This window comes from Podarcis vaucheri (genome assembly GCF_965113315.1).
Source record: "Podarcis vaucheri genome assembly, chromosome: 3".
Classification (NCBI taxonomy): Eukaryota; Metazoa; Chordata; class Lepidosauria; order Squamata; family Lacertidae; genus Podarcis; species Podarcis vaucheri.
In genome coordinates, this window is record NC_138761.1 from 45,147,373 (window position 1) to 45,169,805 (window position 22,433).

At 44.1% G+C, this 22,433-nt stretch overlaps 1 protein-coding gene and 3 long non-coding RNA genes across 4 annotated transcripts; 2 read left to right on the forward strand and 2 right to left on the reverse strand.

Annotated features, from left to right (window-relative positions):
• The first annotated feature begins 5 nt into the window (after positions 1 to 5).
• Positions 6 to 9,224, forward strand: LOC309528004. The gene is made up of 3 exons (XR_014217455.1): positions 6 to 112; positions 4,979 to 5,061; positions 9,124 to 9,224. It is a non-coding gene; the product is annotated as an uncharacterized lncRNA (long non-coding RNA).
• LOC309528003 lies at positions 3,418 to 4,979 on the reverse strand. Its single transcript, XR_014217454.1, has 2 exons — positions 4,278 to 4,979; positions 3,418 to 4,201 (listed from the first exon to the last, which is right to left on the reverse strand). It is a non-coding gene; the product is annotated as an uncharacterized lncRNA (long non-coding RNA).
• Positions 7,296 to 21,560, reverse strand: DESI2 (desumoylating isopeptidase 2). Its single transcript, XM_082215121.1, has 5 exons — positions 20,788 to 21,560; positions 13,338 to 13,410; positions 12,758 to 12,851; positions 11,960 to 12,101; positions 7,296 to 10,814 (listed from the first exon to the last, which is right to left on the reverse strand). The coding sequence occupies exons 1-5, from the start codon at positions 20,824 to 20,826 to the stop codon at positions 10,581 to 10,583; spliced, it is 582 nt and encodes a 193-aa protein (XP_082071247.1). The 5' UTR covers positions 20,827 to 21,560; the 3' UTR covers positions 7,296 to 10,580.
• LOC309528005 lies at positions 11,066 to 14,678 on the forward strand. The gene is made up of 3 exons (XR_014217456.1): positions 11,066 to 11,129; positions 12,782 to 12,888; positions 14,232 to 14,678. It is a non-coding gene; the product is annotated as an uncharacterized lncRNA (long non-coding RNA).
• Positions 21,561 to 22,433: the final 873 nt, after the last annotated feature.

The following is a 22,433-nucleotide window of genomic DNA, read 5'->3' on the forward strand; positions in this document are numbered from 1 at the left end:
TTTTTCCTCCCCCCCCCTCCTTTCCCCTGTATGGCCCCTCCTCTATCTCTATGGTGCTCGGAGAGAGAGAGAGAGGGCCGGCGCCATTTTAGGTCTGGAGAGGAGATTTCAAGTAAGGAATCCTTTGTTCAGTGAGATGGGTCACGGAGCAGCGCGCGCGCCTGCGCGGGAGCGCGCCGCTTCCCTTCGCTCTCAGCCTCCCCCACCTCCCAACCAGCAGCCTCGCGCGCGCGCTCCCGCGTCCTGCTCCCGCCACGAACGTCGTCGCGTCAGGGTGTTTGATGGCGCCTAATGGCGGGCGGGGCGGGGCGGGGGGGAGCGCCTCAGGATAAACCAGCAGCAATTAAAGACTAACGAGGGCGGTTGGCGGGCCAGCCACGTTCATGGTGGCAAGGCTGCCGCAAGTGTTTCATAATAAGGGCGTTCTCGCAAGTAAGCCGCGACGGCTGCTTCTTCTTCTGGAAGAAATCTTCATGGTATATGGACTTTTATTATCGTCTGCGGAAAGGCGGGCATGTGAATTCGAAAAGTTGCGAAACGAAAGCGCGAAACATGGGCGTGGTGTGGTGACGAGGGGTGGACTAGGATGACCCAGCTGTAAAGGCCTCGTAGGGATTTCTCTCAGCCTCCCCTCCCTCGCAGTTGTAAATGACAACCCCCGAAGAGCCCAAGTTTGGATGACTCCCTAAAGCAAACCATGGCTTAGCAGCAGCAGAACCACCACCAAGGTCAGAGCAAAGCGCCTCTGATCTCCTATAGCACAGTAACACTTAGTATGACATACGTCCAGGCTCAGGGCCGGATTTAGGTTTGATGAGGCCCTAAGCTACTGAAGGTAATGGGACCCTTTATATGTCCAGCTGTCAACAGCAAATTGTCGCTTTTTTGTGTTGAATATATGCTATGTGGTAAATTCTGGACCTTTGTCGTTTAGTCGTGTCCGACTCTTCATGACCCCATGGACCAGAGCACGCCAGGCACTCCTGTCTTCCACTGCCTCCCGCAGTTTGGTCAAACTCATGTTGGTAGCTTCGAGAACACTGTCCAACCATCTCGTCCTCTGCCGTCCCCTTCTCCTTGTGCCCTCCATCTTTCCCAACTTCAAGGTCTTTTCCAGGGAGTCTTCTCTTATGAGGTGGCCAAAGTATTGGAGCCTCAGCTTCAGGATCTGTCCTCAGGGCTCATTTCCTTAAGAATGGAGAGGTTTGATCTTCTTGCAGACTCTCAAGCGTCTCCTCCAACACCATAATTCAAAAGCATCAATTCTTCGGCGATCAGCCTTCTTTATGGTCCAGCTCTCACTTCCATACATCACTACTGGGAAAACTATAGCTTTAACTATTCGGACCTTTGTTGGTAAGGTGATGGACCTACTAGGTATTATGGACCTAATAGGTATCTAAAGCCATTTGTACATAACAAAATATGTATTTGATCAAAGTTTTTTCCCCTTTAAATTTTTTGGGGGCCTCCAAGAGAGTGGGGCCCTAAGCTACAGCTTGTTTAGCTTATATAAATCCGTCACTGTCCTGGCCTCTATAAAACACATCAGTTACCCACATCTGCCTCCAGACATAAGTGAAAAACACACAGAATCCTTGTGAGACCACAACTACAGAGAAACACAGCAGGCGGTGGTTGTTGTTTTTTTACTAGCAAAGGTTGGACTGGATGACTCTTGAGGATCCCTTCCAACTCTACCATGTTGTAATTCTATGGAGTACGAGGTAAAAAAAGCCAAGAGGATATAAGCTGAGTAGCGTTATCTATTGGCTAGAGAGAAGCTACCCTTCAATTTAGGAAGGCTCCTAGGGCTGAAGGCAGATGGAAAAAGCCGTTGCCTGTTGGCCAGCACAAAGCCTCTTTCCCTGCACTTTGTGGTCACTTGGGCGTACTGCAAAGGGATATAATTGATTCTTGCTGCGTTTTGTATTTAAAAACTGCATAGGTTAGTGACTGATGAAAAGGAATCTACAGTGTCAAAATCCAATATGCACAAAAATTATCCCAATAGTTAAAATAGTTTTAATTCTTTGTATTTGCGAATGGAAATAGTTCTACTTAAGAATTACGATGGATTTTTCCCCCTAGGCTTACATTCCCCCCCCCCCCCGCCTTTCGCCACAGGAAACAAATCCTAAGGCTCATTTCAGTAATCAAAATACAAGTTATGTTAGACACAGAAGTGTAACCAAAAAATAAATACATTTTTCCTTTGATCATCATACATTGATGATTTTTTTCTTAGCAGTTATATAAGATATATTAAACAGACTATTAGGCTTTTTACAAGAAAATGTAAAGAGGTTATTTTATTGTATCATACTTCCTATTTTGAATAATTTGGAAAAGCAAGGTAAATTTGTTTACGTGAGCGTGACTGACAGCTGACAGAAAATCAAGGGAATGAGGAGAGGAGTTTACAGTGACTTCCTCACTTTGCTGGTACAGCACTGCCCAGAGATTTAGGGGGCAAGCACATATTTACAGGGGACTGCCTAAGTTATTTGACTGAAAAGATTTCTGACATTCCTTCTTACAGATTTCAAGTACATACTGTATCCGCAATGAATGAAAAGTTAGTTCCATATGCCATCTGGTGGTTGTCTGTGAAGATGCTGTAGCTTTAAAAAAAATGTAGATCGTCTCTTCATTTTACTCAGGGTGCATCCTGATGACATAATTTTAGAGGTGAGCCTGCTGTGGACCCACATTCATCTACTTTGGGTGGAAGTCTTGTCTTTTTATCTACACTGAACTGAGAGGAAGCTTGTTTTTCCTGTTTGCAGGAATACTGCTTAGTTATTCTTTGACACCTGTAATGTTTCAAATCTCTGTTTTAAATAATTTCAAAGTTCCAAACAATTATGTAATCATTGGATAATATTTGGACACATAATGACTTAAAGTTTAAAAAGGTAAAAATGTGCATTTGTTGTTGTTGTTATATTTGTACCCCGTCCATCTGACTGGGTTGCCCCAGCCATTCTGGGTGGCAAGCATACACGTTGTCAGTGGTGGCTGGTACCCATTGGGACAGGTGGGGTGGATGTCAGAGACGCCAACAGGAGGTGGAAAGAGCCAATGACAGGCAGTGTCAACTAATGCTTGTAAAGCTGCCCTTCCTCAGGGCAACACTGAGTCTAAATAGAAGGTTTACATGTGGTAGGAATGTTTTAACTATAATGGAAGCTGGTGAATGACGTACTACGAAACTGTAAATGTAACAGGAGGCTGAGTGACTGCTCCTGCAGTCTCTGAACTATCTCCCTCTTCTGATGACAGTGCCATCCAAGCTGACAGCTTCTCAGGAAGGCAGGAATATGTGAATGGAGCCCCCCAAGTGATTGTGCTACTCAAACCAGCAGCACTGGTCACACTTCAGGCAGCATAGATGCTGGATGCAGAGCTTTCCCCCCACAAACAGCCTTTTGTGTTGGTGGCAAAGCTGACTTCTATGCAAATACCTGTTACGTGATCAGTCTTGAGAGTATTTTCAAAGGACATGCTTCCTGTTACTTTGCTGAACTAAATAAGCTCCCACGCTTTTGTGCACTAATCACGTGTTTCATAGCATTTCTCTCAAACTTATTTTAAAGCCAGCCCAGATCATCATCACTTTCCCAGTAAATAGGTCCTGTACATTAATAACATTGAAAAGCTGGATAGTTTGTTCTTTTCAATGGGTTTTTAATTTTTTTAGGCATAGAAGTGGGGGGGGGAGGGAGAAGAGTAAGGAAAATTCATATAACCTATGTTGTGTCACAGGAAACATCAAATAAATCTAGTGGAATCAGTTCCTGATCTTCATCTATTTCTTCTTTATGTTGGGTTCCCCAGGTGCTTAGCCTCTTAAACAGTCTCCGCAAAGCAGCAAGTTTCCCTTTGCTCCAATCTTTCTTGTCTTTTTTATTTTCAAACCTGTTTTTCAATTCCTTGTACTGCTTAAGTTGTTGGTTTTTTCTAAAAAATAGCTTAAAGTACCTGTAGTTATCACTGCTGATGTACCCTTTAGTCCCTGCTTTTGGTTTTTGCATTTTTGGGTTGATGTTTAGCAAAGCCATGAATCTGTCATTCAGTTTCTTGACATTTTCTCTTAGCTGAGGTAGTTTTTCTGACAGTTCTAGCACACTCATATTAATAAATTCCATTATTCTTCAGAAGGCCTTTCTGCTTGAAGTTGGTGTTTTCCTTTCAAAGTCTACGGACAGGAAAATCTTATTAATTGTAGATTAAGTCAAAACTTTAATCATTAGGCATCTATGTTTTTTACTAACCTCATAACACTGTTTTGTCTTGTAAACTGAATAGATTTCCATGGATCAGGACAATATATATCTGGCAGTGAAATGCAACTATTTATCCAAGAATTATTTGTATTCTGTTTCTATGAAAGCTGATGACATCACTATTGCTTTAGTGACTTCACAGTAAATGAAAGGCCAGTTCAGAGGTGCTAAAATGTGCTGTGCATGTACCCTCTGCTGCAGGAGACAAGTAACTGTTTCATCTGGTTCAAAAGTTGGTAGTTCCATTCTGTGGTTGAGATCAGACGTTAGGATGACAAAAGGCAACTGGAATGTGCAAGGCCTTGTTCACTTGAGAAGCAAGGACCCTCACCCATTTCAGATGATCTGGCTTCATCTGCCACTCCCCCCCCCACCATCACATCTTCCTGGCATCTGATGCATCATATAGCTGCCTCTCTATTTAAAGGCAGGGGTTGATTTATTTGTATTCCCATCCTCCTTTTCTGTGTATGAACTGGAGGATCTTTTTATGCCCTCTATTTTACCATGTTCTGCTCTTTTATAATCATCTCGCTCCCTTTCACTCTCTCCAACTGTCACTTATAACTTTCACTCCCCACCCCCCTACAGTTTCTCTTGCATTCTGCATCCTGTTCTCCAAATTTCTACTCTTGTTCTCATTTTCCTCTTGGTTCCTTCTGACTTGCTTTTTGCTTTTAACCTTTCAGGAAAGGAGCGGGAAAGGTCCATCCTTTTTGCCAGAGACCTGCCACTATATATTGGAGTTGTATGTTGGACTAGATTCCTTTTGGTATGTTGCATATGGGTCTGTTGTGTTTCAATTGGGAGTCAATAGTTGCCCAATACCATCATGAATATGTCGTGTCTCTCCCTCCATCTCAAAGTACAGTGGTACCTCGGGTTACGTACGCTTCAGGTTACAGACTCGGGTTAAGAACTTTGCTTCAGGATGAGAACAGAAATCAGGCGGTGACAGTGCGGCAGCAGCGGAAGGCCCCATTAGCTAAAGTGGTGCTTGTTCTTTCCTTTTTTTCTTTAATATCTAGATAAGAATAAATTTTGTGAACCTTCTGATAAATGTTATTGTCAGAGCTGCCCTAGGTCCCAGCTCACAAAGGACCAACGCCACTTCGTTGTTATATACAAGAGTCTTTATTGAAGTTCAGTTTGTCTTTCACATCAGCAGCGTGCAGCTCTACGTCTGAAACTCTAGACCGCTGAAGCTCCGTCTGAGTCTCCTCCCCCGATACACCAGTTTAAGACCCTAGCCTTACTCCACCTCTTCCTCTGCTCTTTCCTCCTCTGGGTCCTCCTGTCAGCTGGGGTTTCGCCCTTCCTAGACTCTTCTGACGCTGAATCCCCTGAGTCTTCCCCCTGCCTCCGGCGGGCTTCAGGACCTGGTTCCCGATCCGGGCTTTCTGCTGTCCCGCGCGCCTGTACATTTGAACTTGGCGCGCGCGCCCAGCCGGCAACCTTCCGCCTGACCGTTTCACTGCTCCTGTCACTGCTTCCCCCTTCGGGGAGGCTAGCTGGACCTGACACCTGGGACTCTTCCCCCCCACTCTGCTCTGGTGGGGAAGCTGGTCCTGATCTCCAGCTGCTGCTTTGGGAGTCCCCGCTGGCCCCCCGTTTCTGGTGTGTCCCCCCTGGGACCCCCCTCGCCCTGACCATCGGCGCCTCCTTCTGGGAATCTTCTGATTCACTGGAGAAGCTCATGGAATCTCTCGGGTCACTGTCATACTCCCCTATGCTGCCCTCAGATCCTTCCCCTTCGCTCTCCATCTCCTCTCTCCCCTGTGCCTCTGTCCCTGAGCCCCTGACATTTATGTTTCTCTTTTTTTGTACATTAGCCATCCTTGTACCCCACCATCAGTTCCCATTGCTCTGTTGTCTCCTTCAAAGACAGAGGTCCTCTGGCTGGGACGGGACGATATGGGATTGAGGGGGCAACTCCCATCTCTTGCGGGGGTGCAATTAGTGCCAGCACCGTCCGTCAAGAGTTTGGGTGTAATCTTCGATACCTCCCTCTCTATGGAGGCGCAGATTACAGCTATAACAAAGGCGGCATTTTTTCATCTCCGCCAAGCTAAGCAGTTGGCCCCTTACCTCTCTCGCCCTGACCTAGCCACTGTGATCCATGCGACGGTCACCTCCAGACTGGATTATTGTAACTCGCTCTACGTGGGGCTGCCCTTGAGACTGACCCAGAAACTCCAGTGGTTGCAGAATGCCGCAGCGAGACTCCTTACGGGGTCCTCGCTGCGAGATCACATTCATCCGGTGCTATACCAGCTGCACTGGCTCCCGGTGGAGTACAGGATCAGGTTTAAGGTGCTGGTTTTAACCTTCAAAGCCCTATACGGCCTAGGACCCTCGTATCTACGGGACCGCCTCTCCTGGTATGCCCCACAGAGGAACTTACGGTCCTCAAATAAAAACATCTTGAAGGTCCCAGGCCTCAGAGAGGTTAGGCTGGCCTCAACTAGAGCCAGGGCTTTTTCGGCTGCGGCTCCAACCTGGTGGAACGCTCTGTCACAAGAGACAAGGGCCCTGCAGGACTTGACATCTTTCCGCAGGGCCTGCAAGACAGAGCTGTTCCACCAGGCCTTTGGTTAGGGCACAGCCTGACTCCCTCCTTTGGCAATCCTTACAATACTTTAGTTTATGGTTGCCATCAATTCTGATTTTAATTAATTCTTATGTTTTTATAATGTTGCACTATTTTAGTGTTGTTAGCCGCCCTGAGCCCGGCTTCGGCTGGGGAGGGCGGGATATAAATAAAATTTATTATTATTATTATTATATGAATTGTTTTTGAAAGACCTTATAGAGTTTATATAGTTATGTATTGCTTCTGTTTAATAAAAACCTGTTAAAAAGAATATTGTCATGTGGAAAGACTTTGTTCACTCTTGCATGTTAATACTTTTAACCCAAAATATAAAAATAGATTTAATAATGCAATAGTATATAAAGACCAATTGAAATCTAATATTTAAATTGACAAGAACAGAACACATGTGATTTGTTCTATAAAAAACTTCTCTTTAATAAATGGATGGATTCAAGTTTATAATAGTTTGACATGTCAAAGTAACAAAAGTCAAATTCTCTGACTATTTCATACAAATACTATGCATTACAGTAAACTTATCTTAAGTTACAAAAAGTGTCAGTGAAAATTCAGTATCTAACTGTCTAAAAGTGAAATTTTTCTTATCAATTGTGATTACAATTCTATTGCATGTTGGAAACCCACTGCATTGTTATAATCAAACCATTATACAGTTTACTGTTGCAAACTGAAAAAATGTAGCATTTTATTTTTGGCTTCCTGAATAAAGGGTGACATTTTAATAAAAATGGCTTTAGTAAGACAGAACACCAAATAACAGTAATCTATCTTAAAGAAAAATAATCAAGTATTAGGAATTTGACAGATCAGAGAACCCTGAATGTATTTCTACTACCCGTTTGTTTTTGTTGGAAAACCCCCACAGATATCCAGTATTCTCTTAGCTGAGAATAGTGTTATAGTTTTTAAATGCACACTTTGGCCACTGGCAGACAGTGTACTCCCTGCTGAGTAGTAATGCTGGTGAAAGGTAACTTGAACTATTGCTTTGAGAACAGCCTTTGGCAGGGTTGTTTGTTTTAAAGAATCAAGTGGAGACCGAGCATAGCACATGTGGTAAGATATAAGACTACCACCACTTCGTAAGATGTACCAAATTCAAGGTTCAAATGGTAAGTTTGTTCATGGGGCTATGATCATTACTAAATGGCTTAACAGGGAACTCGTATTCAAAATGAACCACCAAATTATTTATTAAAAAATGACTGTACTTACTGTGTCATGTATATCTTTGCATTGCTTGCATGCTATCAATGTGTATGAAAGTATGTGTGTATCATATACAGTGCTGTGAATATGAGCAGAACAAGGCCAATTTTTTTTGATAAAAATTTGATGGAGATTAATCTAGTTCCTAATGTTTGTCCAAACAACTATGACAAGCCACAGAATTACCAAAATCCAGCAATCCTATGTAGGCACAACTGCTTCATAAGTCCTCACAAGGGCCTCGACATAGGTGATAATTCCTTAAGTGTCAATAAATATGTTCACCAAATTGCCCCTTTCACTGAAATAAGTTGGGAGGTTTTCAAATAGAGGAATGCTATGTGCATTTCAGCACACAGACGGCTCTGGATCAGAGCTCATCTTGTTAACATTTGAGCTTCATTAACAGCTTCAGATCCAAGATGGAAAATTCCATTTCCACTTCACCTGCAGTTCAAAGAAATCCTCTCATCTATCCCATTGTCATTCTACTAAGAAATGCTTTATATAATTTGGCAATCGTGAGTAGATTGTCAATCATAAGGGTACAATTCTCAGAATCCTAATCAAAAAGTATAAATTAAAGAACAAAGAGTGTAGGGTTAAACATGTGGCATCAAAAAAATCTAGCAGCTTAAGCAGATTGTGCTGGCTACTGACAAAACAAGAATGGTTAAAATGCAATCATAATGGCACTGTTAAAGATAATTTAGTTTCTTACTAAAAAAGGTTGGTTAAAATATGGAACATGCTCATTATTTCACATTTTTGAGAATTATTATTGTTTGACTTTTAACAGGATAATGTTGCATACCTGAGTATTGTTTACAACAAAGTCTCCCTCAAATGAGTGTATGTAAAAACTTGAAGTGGTTAGAAAAATATCTAATGCCCTTTTAATTGGAAACAATAGCATTTTTATACCTTCAGTGGGATTGTATTTGTAAAATAATATGCCAGAACATAAAGTAAATTTATGAACAAATTAACTAGCCCTCTTTTCTTCAGGTTGTCCAATATGTGCAGCAACAAAATACCTCCCAATTTAGCTGACTGTGTCATCTACTCTGAAGAGTTTATTCAACAAACCCAGCAATGTAATACCACAAGTAAGAGTTATTTACATATTCTTCACCAGACCTTTGTTTATACATAATTTCCAGTTGGCCTCTTCCCAGTTAAATGCAAGATCCTTAAGGCAGCATGTATAATAAAAATCTAAAACCTATTCCAGTTTGCTATTAATTCTACTGTATCCTTCTTCCTGAAGAAGACATGCTAACATTGGGGAAAGATACCAAATAGAATGAATTCCTCTGTTATCTTGATGAATGCAATTTGTCTTTGATAGTTGCTATTAGACTAACATAGTTAAGAAAACTATGTCACTAAAAGAAACATCTGGGTAACTCACCTATAGCTGTCATTGGTTCTGTTGTGAACACAGAAGCTGGAGAAAACCTTTGCATTCCCTGTAATTGTTGAATGTTGCTGATGGAAAACTAAACAAAGCACTTTCCATTTCTCTTCATGTTTCTATTAAGAGACTCTTCTCTTAAGTAGCAGCTTACATTTGGTTAAGTTAGCTGCAAAACTCACACTGCTAAAGTGAGTTCAGTCATGAACCAAATGTTATGTTATCTAATGTTAATGTCTAATTGCATGATTCATCTGTATTCCTCCTATAGTTCTAGGTAATGTGAAACAGCACTGTTATTTGATCTTAATGGGGGGAAACTGTTGATGTTCAGAATGATATTTTGCATCTCTAAGTCAGACAAAAACATGAGGCAAAAAGGAGGTTGAAATCTGACACCAGAGAGAACACACTCAGCTTTGTAGTAAAATATTAATTCACTCAGCATGAGTGGATAAAAACTGACAGAGAAGTCACAGTTTTAGGAACAGATATTCTCAGATACATACTAAGGTAACCTCCTTGGTTACTAGGACAGATTTCTTTGTATTGACAATTATGTACCCTGTTTACACATAGTATTCATCATTCCCTGCTTCATTATCAGCAACAGTTGGAAGTGAAATATTTTGTCCTGCCCAATTCCAAGGTAGCAACAAACAAAGCTGCTCATTCATCCACTGAGGCTGATGAAGTCATGCAGGCCTAATTGAGCGGATTAAAATTTATCTTTCAATGGCAGGTGTCCCTGTGGGACTTGTAAACAGCAGCACACAATACTGTAAACAGTTTAACTTCTGCTCAGTTAGTCCAGGCTTGCTGATTAGATGAAAATCAAGACAGCAGCTCCACCATAAGTCCTTCCCATTTCCCCCATAAACATTTTCCCCACTACACATAAAATCCTGAGTGGAACACCATCATCTTGAGCTGGAGAATCAATTGCATACCAAAGACATTAAAATGGCCACTCTCTGAAGTTCTGTAATAATGTCAGTTACTGACAAGGCTTCCAAAGGCTTCAGTGTAATGGAACTTTGGACTAAACCTATATTTTAGCATGATGTCCAGTTCTTGCCCCTGATGCTGACTTTGGCAAGGAAGCTGAGGCTGCTGCATCTTCTGCTTCTTCCAGTTCTTCCTGAAGCTCTTGGCTTACACTTGACTGAAGAGCTGCAGGTGTAAGCCATTCTTTTGGTAGGCAACTTTGGAGAAAGGGGATACAGGAACTGAAATAGGCAAGGCGATTCACCCAACGAGGAATTTCTTTTCCACAGAGAATCTATATGAAATGCCACAAGTTATCCAGTGCTTTTTAAAGTACATGTCAGTTTCTATACTTGAAATACAGATCACTGAATTGAAATGCCTGTCAATTATAGTACAGTGAATATGAACCCTTCCTGATGTTACCTGTGAGACAGGCAAAACGAATACTAAATCTAATTCTGAGACAACGCAGTCCATTCTGAAAATAACAGTATGCTGGGCATCAAAAACTGAACATATTTTTGAATGACCTTTTTTACCCCAACCGTGCAATCCTAGCCATGCCATTTCAGAAGTTCTATTTCAGTTCAATGGGGCTAACTCCCAGGTAAGAAAAAGAGTAAGTGTATGACAAATAATTTAGTGACTCATTAATGCTGTTTCAAAAGTTCAAATTATCAAATGAAAATTACAATTATCAGTTTTCTGCATGAGTCATTTATATGTAAGGTAAAAAGGTAAAGGTAAAGGTACCCCTGCCCGAACGGGCCAGTCTTGACAGACTCTGGGGTTTGTGCGCCCATCTCACATCTATTGGCCGGGGGCCAGCGCTGTCCGCAGACACTTCCGGGTCACGTGGCCAGCGTGACAACGCTGCTCTGGCGAGCCAGAGCCGCACACGGAACACCGTTTACCTTCCCGCTGGTAAGCGGTACCTATTTATCTACTTGCCCCCGGGGGTGCTTTCGAACTGCTAGGTGGGCAGGCGCTGGGACCGAGCAGCGGGAGCGCACCCCGCCGCGGGGATTCGAACCGCCGACCTTTCGATCGGCAAGCCCTAGGCGCTGAGGCTTTTACCCACAGCGCCACTCGCGTCCCTATATGTAAGGTATAGCTTTATAAAATGCAGTTTTGTACATTCTTTCCAGTTATATGAATGTAAACAACTGGGGGGAAAGTTAAGGTTTCCAATTGCTTTTGAGAAAGAATGGCTGATTACTCTTACAAGGTCACTCTTTTTCATAACTTGGCCAGCTGGGTTAAAAACCCACAGAGCTTCGTCTCTGGAGGTGGCAGTGAAAAGTGTTGCTGCTACCATTTTATTTCCAGCAAGTCCTTGATGGAAAACACATTAATATTACATATGTAACCTATGTAGCCTACAAGTACTAAAGTGTTTATAAAAGTAATGGCCCAGGCTGAACAAATAATACTTACCTCTGAAAAAGCTGAAGAAAAGTGATTGCAGTTTTTGTGCATTAAGTGATAGGCATTTCCTTTAAAGTCTTTTCCAAGTTCTTCTATAATTTTTTCTATATCCTCCTCCATGAAGTCAGTACTTCCAAGAACAACAGCTTCTCTAAAATAAAAGAGGGTGGAGGCAGTTGCAGAGAGAGAAAGTTGTTGCAAATCAGACTGGATATGTTTTTATTCCCTGTTTGCTCTTGACAGCATGCACACACCTCCAAAAATTATCGTGTTAAAAATAGAACTTCACTGCTTTTGTCCTCTGGTTGTTTTTGAACTTCATGCCCCAAGGCCTCACTACTTTTACACTACCACTTCCTTGCTCTTATCCAAGAGATCTCTCTGTAAATCCAGATTTGTGTACATACAAATGTATAATTAATCATTTATTATGCAGTCACAGGCCTGTTAAAATTATTTAGTGCTTTATACTGTATATCACTTTTTTATTACTATAAATATCATCTTTCCCTCCATGGAGCTCAAGGTGGTGTACATGCTCCTCATTCTACAACCCTGTGAGGTAGATTAGGCTGAGAGATGGTGACTGGCCCAAAGTGAGGATTTGAATCCCAGTCTCCCAGGCCATAGTCCAACACTCTAATCATTACATTAAGTTCCATATCTCATATTAAGAGGCAGTGGGTAGATACATTTGGTTGCTCAAAAAATACTATTCAAAATCAGCAGGTTGTAGTCAACAGACGTCTGAATCTAAATCACCCAAACATATTTTGGGTTACACCAATAAATGAAAGAACTTCTTACTTGAATTTAAATGTTTCTCCCAAGTCAGATGCATTTCCTGGAGAAATTTCAAATATTCCAGAAAAAGGGTATGGATGTCCACCATAAGCAAATTCTGAAATACAAAATCAGGATTTTATGCACAACTCATTGTAAGTAGGACTTTCACTTCTGGTGATATTATAGACATGCTTTGATCAGCTGTAGGTTAAAACTGAAGTACTGCTACAAAGTAGTTTATATGTACAAATGTCAGTGCTTTATACATTTATATAATAGTTTACGTTACATTTGGAGAACACTGATTTAAATTCCCATAACAATTACGCTGAGGCCAGTATATGCAGAAACCATGGGGAGGCATGATCTGATCATTGGCCATGCTGCCTGAGGCTGATGGAAGTTTAAGTTCAACAACATCTGCAGAGCCACAGGTTCACCAATACTGATCTACACCATGAATAAACAGTCAGAATATTTGTTGCAGAAATAAGATGGTGAAATGTAGGGAGGGAGACACTGCTATTTTCCTCCAAACTACATGTCCTATGTACAATAGCTGCTTCTTTGCACCAATGTGAGATTAAAGCATGATACATACCTCTGCCATATATCTCTATTCCTGAATGGAATACTCCAATTCCGAGAGAGGAAGTGTATTCATTCATCCAGTACTAAAAAGGAAAATGGGAAACTTAACTGATTGTGATTACGGTTTTCTAATTCACGAGGTCAGCCCTGTACATGGAAAGAGGGGAGAGAATTTTTGCAGATTCCTCTTGCAGCCTCTTTTATTCGCTTAATATGTCCTCTGGAGAGCTGGAGCAGAATTAAAGATGCTGCATGAGGCTACAGTGGTGAGGCTGAATTGGCAAAAAATACCTCCCCTGGCCCTTTAATGAGTGGGAGCCTCAACAGGACCACAGCTCTGAACTGAAAGAACCATCAGGGTACAAAAGGGCAGCACTGGATTGCATTTGGGAGAAAACTATTTATTATTTTTATTACCGTATTTTTCGCCCTATAGGACGCACTTTTTCCCCTCCAAAAATGAAGGGGAAATGTGTGTGCGTCTTATGGGGCGAATGCAGGCTTTCGCTGAAGCCTGGAGAGCGAGAGGGGTCGGGGCGCACCGACCCCTCTCGCTCTCCAGGCTTCGCGGACCTCTCCGCAAGCAGCGGGAGCGCTCCCGCTGCTTGCGGAGAGTTGTCTGCATGCCGAAGCCTGCGCGCGCTGGGATCAGCGCGTCCAGGCTTCGCGGACCTCTCCGCAAGCAGCGGGAGCCAGCGCTGGGCTCCCACGGCTTGCAGAGAGCTGCCTGTTTGGGGGCTGGGGTCGGGGGAAGCTCGGGCCTCCCCCGCCCCAGCCCCGCGCCTGGGGGGGAAAATATTTTTTTCCCTTTATTTCCCCCCAAAAAAACTAGGTGCGCCTTATGGGACGGTGTGTCCTATAGGGCGAAAAATACGGTATATTTATATCCCATTTTCCTTCACAGAACCCAAGTTACTGAATATGTGATTTCCAAGCAGCCTCCCATCAAGGCACTGATAAGACCTGGACCTACTTAGGTTCAGCAAGGTGATGGCTTCATGTACCACTGGAAATATCAGCTAATAGCAGAGCTGGACCATTAAATATTGAGTTCATTTCTGGTTCAGCTCAGTAGCAATGCTTAGTCATTTGATTAAACCTTTACGTCTTCAAGTGTTTGTCTCTTTATTAACACTGCTACACAAAACGCAGGCGATTGTACAGACAACAGGGAGGGGATCCTGTCTCGGCAGTACTGTATGGTGTGCAAGGTGTCAAAACTGTGTTAAGAAGCCTCTCCTTAAAAATACCTGTGACTGATAAATAACACTGACATAATGCATGTGTTTGTTTGCAAGGTTACAGAAACTGCACATACTGAACAATAAAACAATAATAAGTACAACTGTAATCTGTTCTGAAAAACCCATGGAATTTGTGTTCCACTGAATCTGCAGCCAATCTACTAGAAGAATTACAAGAACTTCACTGAGAGGGGATTAGTTCCCCACTGCCCTGGCACGGTGATTACAAATAATTACCTTCTGTACCTGAATCGAAAGCTTAGCCATGTTGAAGGTATGGACCAAAACAGTCCCTGAAAATATGTCTTTAAATGTATGAAGATTGCAAAACTGAGTATCATGCAGCAAATATAAAGTACAATTGAGACTAGAAGAAACTCAGCTGCATGGGAAATGCAGGGGCAGCAGGGAATTGTGAATAGAAATGTACCCCACAGCTCTTGCCCAGAGTCCAGACCTTCTGCAAATGCCACCACCTTTGCATTAGTCCTGTTAGGTCTAGTAGTTCCCTCAGACTATCCTACAAACAAAGAAAATTATGTCCTCTGCCATGGACTTAATTTGTAAAAGGGAACTACCGGTATTTGTGGTAATAAAGTGCTTACAGAAAAAATGGTCACCAGGGTGGGATCATGGCAGATGTCTGGCCCCACTGCTTCTTTTGGAAGACTTGAAATTAAGACCACATTAAGAGAAGTCATATAATGTGTGGCGAAAGGGGATACAGGAATTGAAATAGGCAAGGCAATTCACCCAACGAGGATTTTCTTTTCCACAGAGAATTTATATGGGACTGGATGCTTCTAAACTTCTCACAACAATGCCAGAAGCAAGTGCACAAACCTGACACTCACATGAAACTGCCTATAATGCTAAACCACAATTTTATGTTTGAAAAAGGTCTAAATAGGCAATCAGATGAAATTTTCTCAGTTGCATTTTTGGTGGGTTCTGTTTGCACTGCAACTGTCCCCCCAACCACTAGATCAGGAAGCTTCACTGCTTGTCTTGGAAAAGGTACAGAGTGCCTGCTTCAATAACTTGGGTATATCCTTTTAAATAGTTTTTTGGATGTGCCCTCTTGGTTAGCTACTCTTCATTTCTGAAAAATATGTGATTTTTATCAGTGGTATTAGTTTAAATCCAGGTACACTGTTGAGTTGGATAGAAAATAAATTTTAAAAAAGGTTGAACTAGGGATAGAAAAAAACTGATATGTTTTGAGCATATTAGAGATTGCATTAGGTGATCTTTGAAAACCTTCCCAAACCAGTCATACTACAAACTGAAAAATAAACAAGTTAGTAGACGTGTGCCTTTTTTTGTTTGCTACAAAGAAATACAACCTCAATCTAGCTTTCTAAGTCTCCCCATAATCAGTCAATATGTCACAGCTGTACCCAAAGGTAATTTACTTGGGAGGTTCTGCTGATCCAGGATACACTGTTCAAAGTTAGGGAATACATTAGGTGTTAGTTTACACTCTGGGGACTTTCACATATTGGGACTTTTACAGAGCATTCTCTTCATGCAGTCTTTATGTAATAGCTTTAGGATTCTCAGCTTGCATATACATTTAATTACTTACAGGTTAACAAAAAATAGTGGATAGTAATTTGCCAACAACAAGGGATCAGAGCACTTCTGGCTTTTGTCTCCCAAATGTCATGCACTGAAAGTTATACCTCACACAATGAATTTCACAAAACACATCTTGGTCCACCATCTAGCTAGGCTAGTTCCTTTCTGGGGCTAACCCACAAGGCTGCACTATTACCTAATTGTAGATTATTGTCAAGATTACTAATTAGTCAGAATAGCCACTTTGGAAAGATTGGGACACGAAGAGAACTTAGATGTCCATTGCATCTAATTTCTTGTGAACTAGGCAAAAGTTGCATTATAGAAGGCAATTAAATCACTTTATAATCATACAAACAGCCCTCCAGGAAAGGAGGAAGAAAAATGGATGGAATTAAGCAAAAGACAACAGGAAACGGATTACAAGAGCAGCAAGGTTTTCTTGCTTCTGGGAAATAATTCCCATTGTTTTTGAACATGCAAACAAAAAATTAATGTGCATTCCGTAACATGGAAGCAACCATGGCAGTGAATTTGTTCACTCTGATAGCATGCTCAGGGAAGTAGACAGCTTCCGGAAGAATGCACAAGAATCCAATATATACACCACTACTACATTTGGGTCACAATCACTCTGAAGAATGTAAATATAATAGATTTGCAAGGCTCCCACAGGAAGGAAGATGGCTTTTTTTATCCACCCTCTTGCATTTCAAGTCTGGTGCAACAAGGGTACAGTGGTGCCTCGCAAGACGAACGCCTCGCAAAACGAAAAACTCGCAAGACGAAAGAGTTTTCCGTTTTTGAGTCGTTCTGCAAGACGAATTTCCTTATGGGCTTGCTTCGCAAGAAGAAAGCCCATAGGGAAATCTCCGGGGACCTCTTTTAAAATGCTGGCGGTCGGGAGCAAAGACTTTCGCCCACCACCGGCCTTCAGAAGAGGTCCTGGACCTCTTCTGAAGGCCGGTGGGGGGCAAAAGTCTTTGCTCCCCCCCGCCTGCCTTCCCGGGACAGCAGAGACTTCTCCGCTGTCCCGGGCGATCTTAAAATGCTGGCGGGTGGCAGAGAAGCCTTCGCTGCCGACCCCCAGCATTTTAAAAGCCCCCGGGGCAGCGGGGACTTTTAAAATGCTGGCAGTCAGCAGCAAAGCCCTCCTGTCCCCAGAGCTTGCGGGGCGGGAGGTGGGGAGAAGGGCTTTTCTTCCCACCGCCAGCCTTCAGAACAGCCTTCTGAAGGCTGGCGGTGGGAAGAAAAGCCCTTGTCCCCCCCCCCAGCCTTCAGAAGAGGTCGGGGGACAGACTGTCCATGGACCTGGTCTGAAGGCGGTTTCCATAGGAAGGCATTGATTGATTTTCAATGCATTCCTATGGGAAACCATGCTTCGCAAGACGAAAAACTCGCAAGAAGAAAAAACTTGCGGAACGAATTAATTTCGTCTTGCGAGGCACCACTGTATATCCATGTGTGTCATGCAGAAGACAACACAGTACCAGGTAGAGGGATGGAACAGGAGAGAGAAGCTGAACTCGGCAGCAGTTTAAGAAGGTAAAGAGGAAATATTCTGGTAGCAATACACAAAACTCCTAAAATAGTGGGGGCGGGGAGAGATAAAAAGCAATGGGATCAGGGGTGCCAACTTGAATAAAACTTGAATATTTGGGGGGTGGGCAGTTAAGCCATGCTCTATACAATCAATCATATGTCGCAGTGCATGCACACCATTTGAATGGCAATGCCCATCAACTTGAGTAGCCCCAGCCCCCTCAAACATTTTAGGAGGGGGCAAAGTCTTCTCAGCCTCCTACAAATGAGATTAAGCAAAGGGAGGGGAAATTGTATTTGTTTATTAATTACATTTCACTTCTAAAAGGAATGCAGGGGTTTCTTCCTTTCATCCTCAAAAGAGGATGTTAGTTCCATAGTCACCAATGTGATGCCCATGGGCATCATGGCACCCTGAGATACTTCTCCAGCTGCTGCCAAGACTCCCTGTCCCAATTTTTTGTTTTTAAAAAATCAAGGTTTGGGGCTTCTTTTTTGGTTGCAGGGGCTGCTTGTATGAGTGCAAATAATATGCAAATAAAACCTGTCTGTTTTATTTGTTTTGGCATGGGTGTTTAGGTGTTCTAGCTATTTTTATTCTGTGAATTTGTGTGTGTGTGTGTGTTGTGCCCATAACAGTTTCTTAGATTTGCATATGTTCCCTTAGGCCCAAAAATGTTGGTGACGCCTGGGATAGCTGGAGAGATAGCAAACTTTCATGACGTAAATCAGACCCCAAGGCCCATCTGATCCTGCGTTTTGTTTTGTCCTTGGGAAGCCCACAAGCAAGGACATGAGCACAAGGACACTCCTTGCTTGTGATCCCCAGCAACTGATATTTAGAGTTGCACTCCCTCCAACCCTGGAGGTAAAAAAAGCCATAATGACTAGCAGTCTTAATCTCCATGAATGGCCTGGGTTATAGCCTGCACTGGGAGAAGGAAAAGCGGAGAGCAAACCAGACAAACCACCCTACCCCACCGCTTCTTCTCTTTGCCACTACTACCAAGTGGCCATTTTATTTTTCTCTGGTTGCCTCCACTAAATAGACCTTTAACCTTATGAATTTTAAGTAGCTCAACATTTTCCTAATATTGGTAGGAGTGACATGGAGCTTAAGCATGTGGTGAGTAGCAAGACCTCAAACTGATTTTCCCCCTACAGCAACTATGCTTAAGGATTTAGTAATACAAGTTGAACAGTTTTCATTAAAACTAAGGGTGGAATTCAACGTTACGCTATTAAGATTGCTCCATCAGTACAAGCCCCATTGTGACAGCAGGACTCGTTGTGCTGCCTCCTGCTAGCACAAGTTGAATCCAGCCCTAACTTTATAAGTAACTACATATCAGAGCTAACAAACAAACAGCAGGGACAAATGCTCCCAGCCCTTTGTGTTCTGGATTGTTTCCCTATCCAAGCCACTACTTATCAACTTGCACCCTCAGTTCAGCTTCTGAGTCTCATTTGGTCTCCTCCTGGCTTCTGCTGCAGTGCCCTTCTGTGCACTTTAGCACTTTCTCAGTGTTCCAGCTCACTTTAAATGTTCCAGCCCTTTAAGTTTCTGATGCCACAATTTTCTTCTACTTTCAACTAACTACCTTGTTTTCTAGCTATTTTACTTCAGCTCATGGGTGTAGCCAGGGTTTTTGTTAGGGGTCACAGGACTTTGCTTGGGAGGAACAGGACTTTGGGGGGGTGAACTGATGTGATTGGTCAGTTAGTTAAGTATTTCTACTGTTTTACTTGATGGGGCAACCCATGCTTCAGCTGCTTGTTAGCCAAGTATAAAACATTAGGACCAGGTGAATAGCATGTCAATAGACCGTGCACCTATTATCCAATGCCATTCTGGCTAAACTAATTTATTTGAACTTAAACAATAGGGAAAATTTACTCTTTGAGCTGTAGAAATTTGCAGCTAATAAAAACATTCACTCATTCAAAAAAACTTTGACAACAACATCAAAGTTGTCCTATCTGTATTTTTTCAAGTTATTTTTAAAAATACACTTATATCCCATCATTATTTCAAGAAGCTCAAGGGGGTATACATATTTCTCTGCAATCCCTCTTTTGTCTCCACAACACTCACGTGAGGTAGTTTAGGCAGAGAGATAGTGAACAACTGCCTTCATGGCTGGGTGAGCATTTGAACCTAGGTCTCCTCACATCTGTTCTGACAGTCAATTCACTCAATTCACACTGGCTTTCTGCAATTCTTAAGAAGCTGTTGTGCAATGCTGAAGAACTCAGATAACTAGATAGGAATGGTGTGTGTCATTTATGAGCTGGCAAAGTAAAAGATTGCAACACTTTAGCCAAAAGCAACAGGGAATTAAATATCTCCAATGTTTTCCCCACATGATAAACCAGTACAGTACAGTACAGTACTATAATTTAGACTTTAAGGCCACCTGACTACACGAGTGCTAACCTGTTTGAAAAGATATTATGTTTCTACTTGTGTCCAGGTCTTGTCATTTGATCTTTTAAGTAGCCCCCCCCCCCCGCAACCAGCTTAGGTTGTTTGTACATGCAAAAATGGTGGTGTAAGGCTTTAGTCCTCAAGGCAATTCAGAAGAGTGTAAGAAACTTGAGGATTGTGTTCTGGTCAACTCTGATAGATCCTTATTAAAACACTATCGTTCTTTCTTTGTATTCATGGCATTACAAAGATCAACTCAAAGTACCAAAGATGGAGATGGGCACGAATCCAACACCCAAGGAGAGGCAACTGAAAATTCACACACCTGTTGCGATAACTTTGGAGCCCTTAATAATTCCCTCGCTTCCAAATTGTTATTGTACCTTTCCAGGGCAAGAAGGGGATAATGAAAGGAGCATCCATCCTGCTGTTGCAGCAATGTATGGAAGGGGGGGGGGGGAGAGAAACATGTGAGCGCCGCGGAGCCGCAGAAGGATACTCCTGTGGCGTTTGGGAAAGGAAGGAGCTATGGAGGCTGAGCAGCAGCAGCCCAGGGCGAAAGATGAGAAAGAGAGCCCGGGAAATGTGAGAGAGTTGAACCTGGCGGGGAGTTTCGGGGACAAACGCAGGCAGGCCCCCGACGGCCGGCTCCGTCGCCCACTCACCATGTCGTAGACGTTGAGGATCACCAGCTGGTTCGCCATTCTCCCCTCGCGCCACTCCAGGCGGGGGTCCCTCTCAGGCCTCGGGCGGCGGCCTCGGGGCGCTCTCGGGAGGCCCCCCGGGCGGCCGCCGCCTCCTTGTCCGGCCTCTGGCTGAGGGGCGCGACGGAGCCGCCGGCAGCATGAGGCCGCCTCCGCTGAGGGAAAGAGGGGAGCCGGGGCCGCGTCCCCACGAAGCCTCCTCGCCCCGCGCTCGGCAGACGCGAGCCGAGAGCCGCCACCGGCACCCGGGTGGGGCCCAGCGCAGCTCCGCCTCTCTTGTTTGTCTCCGGGCTGCTGCTGCCGCCGCCGCCCGTCCCTAAGGGCCACGGGGGACGCGCGAAAGTGACCTTCCCTGAGGAGCGGCTGTTGCGCCGCCCGCGCGCCCCTTCCTCCCCCCTCGGCCTACGGCTTTCGCGAAGGAGCCCTTCCAGCTTGCCCACATCTTCAGCGCCGGGGAGGTGAGGCGCCCAAACTACAACCCCCAGCATGCAGCGCGGCGGGAGGAGGCATGTTTCCCGGCAGGCCAAAGGGAAGAAGCGGGAGCCCTTTCCCCAGTTCTGCCTTCTTCTGGCAGCTGGAATGCGCGAGGGTTCCTCGACCAACGGCCTTCCGAATGTCCGCGCGAAAGTTCGCCTCGTGTGACCCGAGGCGGGGGCAGCGCTGGCTGAGCGCCCTCGCTGCCGCTAGGGAGACGGGTGCGGTGCCCGGTGCGTATGTGAAGGAGCCCCCGCTTCCGCCGCCGCCGCCCTCCGCTGACTGAGGGGCTCAGAAGCCCTTCTGTGGCGGGGGAGCTGCTGCCCCAAGATGAGAGGCTAGCCAGCCAGCTCAGAGCAGGGCGCCCGCAGGATTCGAGCCTTTTTGCTTCTTTGTGGCCTTGTGCGCCCGCTGGAATAGGGAGGAGGAGGAGGAGGAGGAGAGGGGGCCCAGGAGCGGGCGTGTACAGCGCCCGATCCTATCTGGAAGCCCCTTTGCAGTGCTTCTGCTAGGAAGGGAGGCAAGCGGGAGAAGAGGAGGGCAACTAGCTGGCGGCAGCAGCAGCAGCAGCAAGGCGACAAGGGAAGGAACTGCCCGAAAGAGCCCAACGGTACAATCCCAAGCGTGCTTACTCAGAATTAAGTTACTCTTGAATCTGGTGGGTCTTACTCCCGGGTCAGCGGGGGTTCAAGTGGCCCGCCCCACTTCCTCCCCTTCAGACACACCCTGCAAACCCACTTGCACTCTGGTCATTCCTCTTCCCCTCGCCTCGCAAGCGGCGCTTAACATCATCAATCGCTGGCCTCCTCTCCTTCATGTGCAAAAGGAGGTTCTTTTTAGAACAAATCACAGACTCTTGTTATGTGCAACCTGGGGAAACTCGGTTTAAGCAAAGGAATTGGCAAACGACATGTGAGGCTATCAAACGACAGTTCCAAGTTTGTACGCTGGAGAGAACTGTGATTTCTTCCAAAGTGAAAGCAGCAGCTCTTTCTTCTCATCTACAAAGAACAGAAGTAGGGAAAGCACACGAGGCTGACAGTTGCTATGCCTAATTCATAGTCAGTTTCACCATAATGAGATTATAATTTGAACAGGACTATAAATTCATTACAGTAGCAGTGTTTTAAACC

Bases quoted from the DNA above. Each gene is read 5' to 3' on its own strand.
- DESI2 (XM_082215121.1), bottom strand. From the start codon at position 20,826: ATGGCGAACCAGCTGGTGATCCTCAACGTCTACGACATG. The intron at 13,411-20,787 runs GTGAGTGGGCGA...TTTCCTTTTTAG, and splicing joins TCCTCAACGTCTACGACATG to TACTGGATGAATGAATACAC. The intron at 10,815-11,959 runs GTAAGTATTATT...CATTTCATATAG, and splicing joins TTTCTTCAGCTTTTTCAGAG to ATTCTCTGTGGAAAAGAAAT.